This window comes from Atta colombica, unplaced genomic scaffold (genome assembly GCF_001594045.1).
Source record: "Atta colombica isolate Treedump-2 unplaced genomic scaffold, Acol1.0 scaffold205, whole genome shotgun sequence".
Lineage (NCBI taxonomy): Eukaryota > Metazoa > Arthropoda > Insecta > Hymenoptera > Formicidae > Atta > Atta colombica.
In genome coordinates this window covers 106,683-119,922 of record NW_017259300.1, presented here as the reverse complement: position 1 = coordinate 119,922, position 13,240 = coordinate 106,683, and the positions used below count along the sequence as shown (strand labels likewise).

The 13,240-nt window shown below is 36.0% G+C and overlaps 1 protein-coding gene across 5 annotated transcripts in view; it reads left to right on the top strand.

Annotated features, from left to right (window-relative positions):
• Nucleotides 1-3,365: 3,365 nt before the first annotated feature.
• The window catches only part of LOC108687369 (MAP kinase-activating death domain protein), a 24,459-nt gene continuing 14,584 nt past the window's right edge, over nucleotides 3,366-13,240 (top strand). For 3 of the 5 annotated variants that reach the window (XM_018193085.1, XM_018193084.1, XM_018193086.1), the window contains exons 1-13: nucleotides 3,882-3,955; nucleotides 6,492-6,722; nucleotides 7,058-7,226; nucleotides 7,302-7,467; nucleotides 7,757-7,937; nucleotides 8,310-8,467; nucleotides 8,575-8,875; nucleotides 9,039-9,371; nucleotides 9,479-9,511; nucleotides 9,892-10,004; nucleotides 10,254-10,975; nucleotides 11,182-11,420; nucleotides 11,857-12,054. In XM_018193085.1, coding sequence (XP_018048574.1) covers nucleotides 6,627-6,722; nucleotides 7,058-7,226; nucleotides 7,302-7,467; nucleotides 7,757-7,937; nucleotides 8,310-8,467; nucleotides 8,575-8,875; nucleotides 9,039-9,371; nucleotides 9,479-9,511; nucleotides 9,892-10,004; nucleotides 10,254-10,975; nucleotides 11,182-11,420; nucleotides 11,857-12,054 — 2,709 coding nt within the window. In that variant the 5' untranslated portion in view covers nucleotides 3,882-3,955; nucleotides 6,492-6,626. Of the gene's footprint in view, nucleotides 3,531-3,881; nucleotides 3,956-6,491; nucleotides 6,723-7,057; nucleotides 7,227-7,301; nucleotides 7,468-7,756; nucleotides 7,938-8,309; nucleotides 8,468-8,574; nucleotides 8,876-9,038; nucleotides 9,372-9,478; nucleotides 9,512-9,891; nucleotides 10,005-10,253; nucleotides 10,976-11,181; nucleotides 11,421-11,856; nucleotides 12,055-13,240 lie in introns of those variants that run through there. The other 2 variants (XM_018193088.1, XM_018193087.1) reach the window with 2 other exon arrangements.

Genomic DNA, 13,240 nt, shown 5'->3' with positions numbered 1-13,240 from the left:
ATATATATATATATATATATATATATATTAGCTTTAAGCTATTGGTTTTTCGATCGGCCACACGTGACCACGTCTTGAAACAATAACGTTGTCGGAAAGTCTATGAAAATAATAAAGTTCGCATCGATCTCGCAGGGTGTTCGATATTGTTGGACAACATCCGCGAGACCATGCGACGACGATTGCACGAGGAATGAAACTTGTGTGTCTCACATTACAAATGCATGGTGTATCTCGCATACGTGCTCGCGTGTAGAGAAGAGATTTGTCCTGCATCTCCCTTTTATACCGCAATATTTTGTACGTACCGTTTCGATACTATATATACAATTATATTGGATTCTCGACGGAAACAGTACAAAAGAGTGATCATTGTCGATACGATTGTACGAGCGAAGTCGCTTTCTTTCTTGTTATATGTGCGCTTATCAGTGAGGCTACTTAAATGGCATTACTTAAATGGATATAGAGCAGAACGAGAGAAGATAGTCCTCAATATTACAAGTCTATTAATCTCTTGCGCAATGTGTGCTATTAGCGAACTTAAAGATATTTGTACGTAACTTTGTATGTAACAAAGTTAGAATCAACGAATTTTGTGTTGTTAAGACCTCGTCAAAGGGGATCCCGAGAATCTCCGGCAAAATGTATTCGGAATGTAAAAGTTGTTGAAAGTAGCATTTTGATTAAACATAGAAGCGATATTTTGACTTGCTGATTTTTGAATCGTTTGAATACGATCGTTCGTGATGCAGTTTCTTGCGTGCGATATCAGCAGAAAAGCTGTTGGCATCTTTTATACAGTAACAATAATGTAACAAACGTAGGAAGGAGAAGCAACTTCGAAAGCTTTCAGGAAATTGTTAAATATATGTATAAGTTAGAAAGACGAACGAACACTACAGTATTACAAATGTTGTTTGTAGTTTTTAATTCTTTTGCGTGTCTATATTTTAATTGTGTCTATTATTTGCACGAAATCTTTGCAAAGATTAAATCTATCACACTAATAATGTTGATTCATTTAATTTTCACAAACGTTAGAGATTTATTGTCTGTCGTCTTGGATGATGATTTACTCATCTACTTAATCTGTGGTGTTCGCACAGTAGAAGATAATGCTGATCCTAAAACACTTTTATCTCAACGAAATCGCGTAATTTATTATAAAATTCGTATGATATTTAATAAAATTTATACAAGCGCGACGAGTTTCCTTCAAATTTTCCCAATTCGACCAAGATCAAATTATTCAAGCTTAAAAGAAGACAGAAGAAAGAGGATTATATTACATATAATATCTATTAACTTTTTTCTCTGAGGAACTAAATCATGTATGAAAACGTTTTATCTTCGATACTTTTTACATTAAGAGAATTCCTTATAAAAATTTAATATTACATATTAATCTATCAATTTTTTTCTCTCTGGAAAACTAAATAATGTATAAAAATGTTTTATCTTTAGTACTTTTTACATTAAGAGAATTTTTTATAAAAATTTAATACTAAAGAGTAGTGATCAATTTTTTATTCTGAATATTAAAACACACTATTATATTTAATGCTTTTAATACTCGAATTAAATTGGATTGTTATAAAAGCTGTTATAATTTCCCTTTGTGTCGTGTTATGGCTCCTTGGAATAAAATGTGCTTGAGTATATTAGATTAATCGATGGACGTGCATTTACTCATTATAATGAGGGCGGCGAGCTATAGTTGGCATATATTGTGGGTTTCCGAATGAAGCCACCCCTCGTCGCCTGCGACCACCTTCCCGCGTGAATTCCCACGTGGGAGATTTTGGGTATGCTATGCAGCCTCCCTCCTTCCTCCAAAAAAAGATATCGAAGACGGCACCCTTGTCCTTCGCCCTGCTACTGGTCGGTCGACCTAGTCGACGCCCCGCAAGGTTCTGGCCTCGTTCCTAGCCTCGTGTGCGCGCCACTCGCCACCTTCCTGCGTACTCCCGGACATTCAGCTGAATTTGACGGAGCGTTATTGATCCGGCTGGTGATGCCGCCAATCGGGCCATGCGACGTACTTCTGAACGCAGGGCCGAATTAAAAAACTCAGCTTTTAAGCTTGTTATTAGAGAATCATTTTTAAAGGCAACATTTTTAGAGTGGAGATAACGAAAGCATTCGAACTTGCTAGAGGTGCTTTGCTCTACAACGCATGTTCTCCATTTTTAAATAGATATATCGAATTTAACGTTTTCAAACCTGATTTTAACGGAACTTATGTTAAAGAAGTTTTTTTAAATTATCAATTCAAAGGCACTTTAATAAGTAATTCATACTAAAAGATTTTTTTTTAATTCTAACTATTTTTCCATGTACATTATTATGTATACATTTAGTTTTAGATGATGATGATAGAATTAAATTTCAACAAATAATGTTCAAATTATTGCAATGTACTACACATAAGGTCTAAAGAAATTACTACACAATTCAAATAAAATTGAAAATAATTAGATATTGAAGAGAGAGAGAGAGAGAGAGAGAGAGAGAGAGAGAGAGAGAGAGATATTAGAAATTATTTGTTATATATAATTTACATATTGTAAATTATAATCTAAAAATCTTGTCGATTATCCTCTTAAAAATGTAAAGAAAAGAGACAATGTTACATAATAATGGAAGAAACTTTAATTTATCGATTTTAATGCTACAGGCAGATCGTATTAAAAAAGTTAAGTTTTCAGTTACTATTGTTTTTATAATAGTGAAAGATAATTATTATACTTCATATCATAGTTCTCTTTTAGTTAGATTTTAGATAATTATATTTAATTATAAAACGCGTCATTATAAGAATGAAGCATTAAAGTAATTAATGTAAAATAAAATTATGTTTGAGATCTTCGATCGCTAGTAAATTAACAGCAATTTTCTGTACGTCCCATACATACATGTATCTTAAGAAAAGAAAAATCATGTGATCAATATAGTACCTACAAAAATATTTGCTCTGTCCACGTATTCTATGCCATACACAAAGACAAATATTACACGCGCGCTCTGCTCTACGCCCTATATCAAAAAATCAATACAGTCTAATACGGTCTATGTGTTATATCTATACAGCAAAAAAAAATTGAAAGAATTTAAGTCTGAGCTGAAACTGAAGAACATTCTTCCACCCAAACATTCTTCCTCCGGTTATTATTCGACCGCGCTTTAATCGGCGACAAAACGGACGAGATGTCGGACGCGACGGTAGTAGGCAGGTCTAATAAATGAGAAATAATGGAAATTCACTTTCAGAAGTGAAATCGGGATGGCTTGTGCCGTTACTGGAGGCGCGTCCGGCGTCCGCAGACGTGCGCTTGCCTGGTACCGCTTGTGGCGAACGATCAGCGTCGCGACGACGCGCGACGGCCGCGAGGCTCCGGGGCGCGTCGGCAGCCGCCAGTGCGATATCGCCATTTGGCTGATACGGAACACCGTCGGCCTGACAATCGTATGGCGGTCGGACGAAGACTGACCGCGGTCGTTCTCCGCGTTAATACGCATTGCAAAACGTAAGTGTCTTATGAGTGATGACGGTGGCGGAGGAGCAGACGACGTCGCGATGCCGACGTCAAGGGATTATTTCTCAATAGAATTGTTCGTAGAATGATCCCGGATTTGCTTCGGAACGGCCTTGAGCTAACGAAGTGATCTCGGATACTTCTTTTTCTTCGTACAAATTTAATTTTTTCTTCCTTCCCGGGAGGATTGGTCAATGGAATCTCTCGTTACGAATCTGAGCAATGTTCCCCGAATGGATGTCGAGATGTCAGAAAGATGAAACCGTCTCTTCCGGTGGAGCTCGTTCATGCCTCGGGATCGATGCGGTGAAGCAATCTCGGCACGGCGTAATTGTTTGCGAACTTAAGCGCGAATCCGTTTAATTGAGTTTCTCACACGGATGATGGCTACAAGAATCTGATATTTTCCGACTGAGGTAAAGAGACGATTTTAAATTATTTCTTCGTCATAATTCGATATTGGAATATTCCTTAGCGAATCTGCCGAATTAATTAACTGAATGTACGAGTCTGTAAAATCATGATCGATGTTCCTCAAGTCAATAGTATGATTGAAGTCACTCTCCAGAAGCAGAACTCGACGAGGTCAACTCGTTAACTGTCGTGTTCTTATCGAAATAGGTCGTCCGCAGTTATACGTGCTATTTAATGTCCACAGCTGGACGCAACTTTTTCACATCTGGGCAGAAATAATTCCAAATGTCATTATTGCTATCTTTGCATCTCGGCGATACCATTCGCGCTTCGGGAAGGTGGGTTGAATAATTGATCGCGGCACGCTCGGGAGTTGGGAGATTTGGTGAATTGTTAAACGCGACCTTCAATCAGATAATGCATCGTTGAATTTTTGACAAATGAACTTTTAACGTGATCAATACTTTCATTTTGCTGTCACATTTGAAATACGCATTAATGTCATGCATAATTTTACTTTTTAATTTATGCGATTTTTAGAATTTCAAACCTGGATCAAGAAACGAAGCATATTGCAATGTGCAACTTTATGCCATACGTAAAAAAAATTCACATTTGCAATTTTTTAGAGCGACATTCAATTCTGCATAATTTTTGCAAATAATTTTATACATATAAGAGGATAGTTTGATAAATCAGTGATATTTAAAAAATTTTTTTTTACCAAATTCGATTTATTTTTCAACATAATCTTCTTTAAAAAAAATCACTGATTTATCAAACTGTCTATGTACATATGAATGATATTCCTTTAAGATCGAAGAGTTCAATTAATGTCATCGCGCTCTATTCTTTTTTTGAAGGCTTGAGAGAAAATGAATTTGCAAATAAATGTCTTAACTTCAAGATTGATTGTCTCAAGTTTTCCATCATCATCCAGTTTATCGGTTCAAAAATGGAAGATTTATCACAGCGACATAATGCGTTTTCTTCTAATGAACCTGAGAAATGGGATTTAAATGAAATTTTCAAATTAAAATGAGAATAAATGGGAATTAAATGCGATTTTCTCATTGAATTCTTCAAATTATTAACGGAACACGGATTAAATCACTGAATGTCGCACTGAACTTTCCGATCAATTCTTTCTTTCATGTATTAAAAAAGACAAAAAAAGAAGAGTTCTTTGAGGATTGTCTAGATGATGTTTGAAACCCCGGAGTTAGAAAAACAGATAGAAAACGTTCGGACGATATCGGAAAGATCGGATCTCGTTTGTTGCCAGATCAATTCTTTTTTCGCGACAATCAAGCGACCACATACAGTTTTAGTCTGTAATCGTCTGTCATACGTCGGCGGTATAATCGAACACGGAAATATGTGGCTTCGTGCACATGACTCTGTCGTCCCCGTCTACGTTGCGCCACGGCGCGAAATACAAGATAAGGTTCGATATCGGAATTAAACATGCCACGCGCATGCACGCTCTTTCCCTTGTTCCCTTTTATCCCCGACACGGTGACACAGATATCCTTTTTTGGGCTTTCGGAATCATTGATCTTCTGAAATCTCGTCCGGCTGCTGCGCTCCGGCTTTTTTTACCCATTAGCCTTTTACTTTAAGAAAGTTGATTTATTATCGCCAATCATCTCGATTACTTTGGTAACTGAAATTTAAGATTTTGAAATATGATAATAAATAATCTCTTCTTTTTTTAATCTTTAGTGTGTAATTTGAATAATTTCCAAAGATTAAAATAGTTAACGTTTAATGATACTGATATTAACTTAACAAATAATGTCACAATGACGTCAAATTGGTATAAAATTCAGTGAAACTTTCGTCCTTTCTACCCATCCGTCCTTCGCAATCATTGCTTTAGAGAAATTGATTCGTTTCGAACCCAACTTCACTTTTGTAACTAAAATTTAAGATTTTGAAATATAAAAATAAATAATCTTTTCTTTTAAACGTCCAATTATTTTAATCTTTGGTATATAATTTTTAGGTTAAAAGATTAAAATGGATCATTTAATGATTCTAATATTAACTTTCCAAGTAACACGCAATGTTATAATTAAATAGCATCAAATCGATATAAAATTCAGTAAAACTTTGTCAAATTTCAGTCAATTTCATATTATTCATTTTGGCCTTATCATGATAAACAAATGTTACTTAGATTGAAGCTTTATAAAAACAAGATAACTATGTAGTATAATTAAAACTTGAAAAGCAATACGACAATTTTAATTTTAACTTAAGAAAATTATAGCATGAAGTTTAGTTAAAAATATTAAATTATAACATGAAGTTTAATTAAAAATATGATTATTCTTAAGATATCTTTTAAAGAAAAAATATTGTTATCATGTTAGCCGAGAAATATTTTATTAAAAATAATGAAGAAACGAATGTTATCTACAAATTCATTCCGCTCGAGAATAATTGTAGCGGAAGTTTAATTAACCTGGACAATTCAGCAAATAGTCAGACAGGGATGTCAATTAATTGCAATCTCTAACTCTTTATTTACAGGTGGGATAAATAAACGAGAGAATGGTACAATCATGATTCAAGCTGGAAACGATCCTGAAGAGAGTTCAGCAGCTCGGATGTCCTGTATACACTGTATACAACGGTGACACAGCTTTACATACATAGATCATAGCTATGGATATACAGAAGAAATTCCTGTGTCCCCGATTGGTAGATTATCTCGCCATCGTGGGGGCCAGGATGCCTGCTGTCTCTCGTCAGCCCGTACAGGTATAACAATTGATGCGAGTAATAATCTAATAATCTAATAATTTAATATTAGAGTATGTATTTGCAAAATTTTATGTAAAAAAAATTATAATAAATTACAAATATTTAACAGTACATTAAAATGTACTTGAGGATTAAAATGTATTTCACGGTTTAATCTGTTTTTATATTTGTAAATCGTGACATCTTTATATTAATTTGTATACAACGGTTTTAATATGCGTCCAATTGATTTTGCAAAACTATAAGCTACACCTTCGAAAAATTGGAATATAAAAAAATAATTGATAAAATACAATTTAGGGAAAGAAAATAATGACTTTTATTTAACACAGGTCCCGGAGTTGCTACGCAGATATCCGGTGGAGGATCACAAGGATTTTCCTCTGCCTCTGGATATGGTGTACTTCTGCCAACCGGAAGGTTGCAGTAGCGTGGGACCAAAGCGCACGGCCTTACGAGAGGCAACGTCCTTTACCTTCACCCTCACCGATAAAGATTCAGGTTCGTAGGCGTTCTACTTGCGTCGCACGTGAGATTTTCAAGTATCCGTACTTACAAATATTTTGTAAAACGCAGGAAAAACGCGTTACGGGATCTGTGTGAATTTCTACCGACCTACTGAAAGAGCAGGGATCGTGGCTAGCGGGGGAATTTCGCTCAAGAGAGAAAAGTACAATACCACGTTTCGTAGAGAAAGCTGGAGGAAGAGCATGGAGAGAAGCACGGATTCCGCTTTTTCTAGGTGAAATGACTTATAATTATTAGCCTTCTTTTAATTTTTACATTTAATGAAAAAATTGAAATAGAATTCCAATATATCTCGGCGCAGTTATATTTTATACAATTATAAAAGACGACGAAATTTCTTGTTTCTCAAAATAAAGAGATTCCAAAATAATTAATTCTTTAGAAATGAAGATTCTTAAAAGAAGATTCTTGTTTTATCAACAACCGAATGATTCGCGCGTATACAATTTGCATCTAACAGGTTATTCCGTTTATAAGACTGTATCTCTAGCCGTTTGTTATAGCGACTATAGGAGCAGTGCAGTGGGTCCTAGTGACTCTGAGAAAGATTGCTCTAGTAGCAGGAGAGATTCAGACACCCCGCAGGTACCTCACGCCCCGAGATTAGAATTCATTGCACCGAGTGGAGATAGCGAGAGCGGCGGCAGTCATTCCCCTTCGCCACGTGCATCTCGAAGACGTCAGGTTGATACCACTAATATAACAGCACTAGAAACAATTTTTATTGATTCTTCTGGTTTTTTCGAATCTATTTGATCCAAAATGTCATATATTTTCTTACTAATATTTTATTTTAAACTTTTTTCTCTGATATTTGATTCTTCGTCTGTTAATATAATTTCTCTTTCTGTGAAAATTTTTTATTTCTTAATTTTTAGAATTTTTTAATTATATTGTTCCAAACGATATAATTATATAGTAAATTTTAACAGATCATCAAGATTAATAATTAATTTGTTTAAAAAGTATTTTAGAAGGATTGAGAACAATATATAATTTTACATTTTAAGACAATGTTAAAGTCCATCAATAACAACTTTATAATTTTTCTCACAGAGGGTTCGCAATCATTCCTTGACTTCACTATGCATAATTTCTCATCATCCGTTCTTCTCGATGTTCCGAGAATGTCTTTTCGTTCTAAAGAAGATCATCGACGCGTGTAACGAGAGTTTTTCGCCGCAGAAAGTGGGAGCTTCTCGGCAGACCAATAGGTGTGTTCGAATTTTATCAATTCTGCTTCAATAATGCTTCACAATTTCTAAAAATGAGAAAAAGAGCGTGAAAAATTTCTACGTCAATTGAACTTCCTCCGTTGCAGAGATACAGTATGGAGTGTTCTGACGGGTCAGGCTCTGGGCGATACGCCGTCTATCGTACTTCATGACGTTCGCGAAATTGAGACATGGATATTGCGTTTACTCAGCAGCCCCGTACCCGTTCCAGCAAAGACACGCGTCGAGGTTGAGATAATATCATCGAGCCTACAACCCCCACTGTGTTTCGCCTTGCCAGACCATACCAGATTCTCCCTGATCGATTTTCCTCTGCACCTGCCATTGGAACTTCTCGGCGTCGACATATGTTTGAAGGTCCTCACGCTGATTCTCTTGGAAAACAAGGTAAACAAGTGTAAAATAATATTGAAAAGATATAAAATGTATTTTTCTAATTCTTCTAATTATTATTATTGTATAAAGTATAGATTTTTTATTAAAGCGCTTTTTTTGTACCTTAAACATCCAGAGTTAAAATTTCAAAATAGAATGATATTCTTCCTTTCAGATTGTACTTCAGTCACGGGATTATAACGCTTTGTCCATGTCGGTCATGGCATTTGTCACGATGATCTACCCGTTGGAATACATGTTTCCCGCAATACCTTTACTTCCCACGTGCATGAGCTGCGCGGAACAATTGCTGCTTGCTCCGACTCCCTTTGTGATCGGAATACCTGCGTCCTTTCTATTGTACAAAAAGAACTTCAAGATGCCCGATGATATCTGGCTGGTAGACTTAGATAGCAATAAGATAACGGCGCCAGGCGCTTTGGGCGAAGACAATTTACCACCTTTGCCGGAACCAGAGGGTACCATCTTGAAGAATCATCTGAAGCAGGTAATGAGATTTTTATCAGCATTTAAGCGGCGATATACATATACACTTTCGTCATTACGAAGCTGACTGATGAAGAGTATTTAATGACTCTTTACCCTCATGTACAGGCAATGCAACTGATGGATCAAGTTGGCTCTAGTGTAAATATTTTATTAATTCTCAGTCCGCTTAGTGGCGTATCCCTTATTTTGTAGTTAGTCGCATGCATGATTTATCACATTTAGAATTGTATATAGAATGAGGTTGATGACAGCCACACACATTTGCTAATGCTATAAAATAATATTGTAAATAATTACAAGTAGCAAATATAAATTAGAGAGATCCATAAAAGATTGGTTTGCTTTTCAAGAATTAGAAGTTGATAGTCGATATCGGAAAATTCTTTTTATAACTGCCAATTCGCCACTTTTTGTTTGTAGATAATTTATTAGTCGAAGTAGAAGTAGAAGCAGCAACGAAGTAGCAATGAGCAACAAATATTGTAACGAATTGTTAATTTACTTTGACGAATTTTTAGGCGATGGCCAGTATGTCAGGGCCTCCATTGCCTTCGCAAGATATCTCGATGCGTCTGTCTTTTCAGGCGCCGAGCAGAAGAGAAAGCGCAACCTCTCATCTTTCCAGTTTAAGGTATGTCAATATAATTATCACCTATTGTCTTTTAATAAAACCAAGCTTAATACAATAAAATTATTAATAATAAAAATGAAATTTTGATTACAGAATGTAGTTGAAAAACGATTTGTATTTTTCTTTGAATAAAAATTATCGACAAATATATTTATTTATCAATAGTAAAGTACCGCCACTACTTAAACTTTAAATATTTTTACAACGCTGAGAATGCTAATAATAAAATAGTACCAATAAACCTTACAGTGTAACATCGACGAAGCACAGACCGAACATCGATCAGTGCTCACATGTTCAGCATACTCCGTTGAATTCGCCTAGCATGAGCTCATCATCGAGTCCATCTCGTCGGCCGTCAATGTCACAGACAATCGGTGGATCCGGACTAGCCGGTCCGTATCCGCCGAAAGTGACCGGACAGAGCCCGGCACCTTTCAATCCCTTCATCTACGGAAACGATGTGGATTCAGTAGACATTGCCACGCGGGTCGCTATGGTGCGATTCTTTAACTCACAGAACCTGTTGGCCAACTTCACCGAGCACACTCGCACCCTGCGACTATACCCCCGGCCAGTGGTGGCCTTCCAAATCAACTCGTTCCTTCGCTCGCGACCCAGGAAGAGCAGCTTCCTTAACAGATTCGCGCGCACGCAGGCAGTCGAGTTTTTGGCCGAATGGTCCCTCACGCCAAGCAATGTGGCCTTTCTCCGGGTACAGACCGGGGTGTTCGACCCAGCGCAAATTGGCGACAAGCCGCGCTGGTACGCGACTAATCTCGAGCCAATCTACTTTCCTGTCTGGGACTCCGGTAGCTCGCTGGCGAACGCTCTGAAAGCAATGAGGGAACATGAAACTCAGCCTACAGACGAAAGTGGCTCCGATTCTGAGGGCGCCGAAAGCACCAGCTCCTCTTATTCCTCCCTGAGCGATTTCGTCTCTGAGATGGCATCGTCGGATTTATCGCCGGGTAAGTGCTTTATAAAAAAGTAAAAAGGGTACTCAATGTTAAAAATTTAAATTAAAAATTATATTAAAGCAGTAAAACATTTTAACATTTAAAGCATTTATACAATTAAAATATTTTTAAATAAAAGAAATTTTATATTTAATTAAAATGAGTTTTAATGTTCAAGTTTTAATGTTCAATTTTTATTGTTCAATTACTTTTCGCAGGGTACAATTGCCCGCAAGTGAGTCAGCCTCAACAAATGTCGCTCTCAGTGGATCCGAAGAACGTTTACAATCCACCAAGTTCTTTGCAATATCCCGGGGTGGAGGAAGACTCACCGATACGACCCGAGAGTCCGCCGAGCACGTCTTCTAGTCACAGCGATCTCAGTAGCCCGAGCTTTAACAGGGACTCCGAGCTTGAGTTAAATCCAAAAATTCTCGAGGGTTCGCAATCTACTAACGTAAGTACACAAACTTTTTCCCTGACTCCTTCTCTTATTTTTTTTCCTTCTCTTTTTTTAAATGCACTATTTTCTATATGCTAAATGATACTTTATATTTCATGTAATTACATTAGTTTACATCGTATGACATAAATCATGTCGCATGCACGATATCAGAATTAAAAATTTTAAATAACAAAAATCTCTTGATTCTATAATATCCATTAATAGTATTTCAATTTTATAATAATAGGTAACAGATATAATATCATTGAAGGTTTCACATACATCGAATTAAAATAAAAAATTCGTAGATATTTTTCAATTCTATAAATCGGCACACAATAATGATTCGTGCATAAATACGATATCTACGAAATACTTTCATAACGTGTTACGTTATGCGTTAAATCTCGAAATCTCCGGTGTACGCTAACGGATAGCTTGATTATAGGATAAAGAGGAGGGTGGTAGCTTTGAGTCAGACTCCGCGTCGACAATAACACCGCGCACTATCCTGAGCGCACAAAGTTCGGTAGGACAGTTCACAGGGATAAGCATGGGATCTTTAGGCACTCAATCTTCGCTCAACGATACTGAACGTCCTACCACACCTCACAGGACTTCGCGTATCAGTAGATATGTCACTCCTGTGAGTCATCTTCATATGTACCTTTAATTCTGTCACTTTCGAATATCTCCTCGAGAGTGTCACTTTGGGATGTGTTCAGTTTAATGTTTGCAACATTCACATGCATCATTTCATCCTTATTTAACATTGGATAACAACAAAGGTGAAATGATGCTCGCAAGCATTGCTTGCGAATGTTAAGTGGAACGCATCCTTGGTATCATTTGGGGGTTGATGCATGATAGAATGAAATCGAATTGGATACTGGAAGGAATAATTTTCACAGAGTGTGTGAAATGTTTGCCTATCACTCTCTCATCTTTCTCTCTCCTTCTTTTTAATTCATATTTCTCGTTAAAAATATTGTTTGAGGAGAATGTTAAAGCTTCTCATCTCTGATTTGCATTTTATTTTAAAGGTGCATTATTGTTTTTACGATTAATTGACATTCGTTTGAGATATTTTTTATGAGATATATCCATCATTTGAGTATTCTTTGCACGTTCGCCTTTGAAAACACAAACATTATGGTAATCGCCATTCACGTCCCACAGCTGGCATTAAGTATGTGATTGCGTGAAGTCTATTATATATATATATATAGTTGTCTGATCTTCAGTCTGTATTTCGCACCATTTCTTCTTAGCATGAAACGAACGAATGAGATTTATTATGATACACATATTTTTTTCATGTTATTCTTTGAAGATACGTTATTGCATTGATGCTAGTGTCTTTTTCTCATGCGATTCACACGTAAAACGTACATAAAACATACATTTACAGATACATTTACATATATATCTTTTCATCTTCTTGTCGATATACGTCTACGAGTTATGTTCATTGACTTTAAAATGATTGTAAGACACGATTTTGATCTTTTCAACACATGTATATGCAGTATAAACAGAGATAATGCACTATTTAAATTACAGTGAAAAGTACGGCTCTTTTTATAGTTATTACTTGTATTGTCAAATTCAAATTATTTTATCTAGACAAATTGTTTTTATCCTAACTCTATACTATTTCAACGTGACATCTTCTATTGAAGCATGACTAACTTTATTACTCATATCTTGAATCTTGAGACTATGATAGATATTTATTAAATCTTATGTTAATTATAAATGTGTAATATTTTCAGAAAAAAAATACTCTTTTTAGTATAAAAGTCTTGGAGTTCTTTCTACTGCAATCCCGT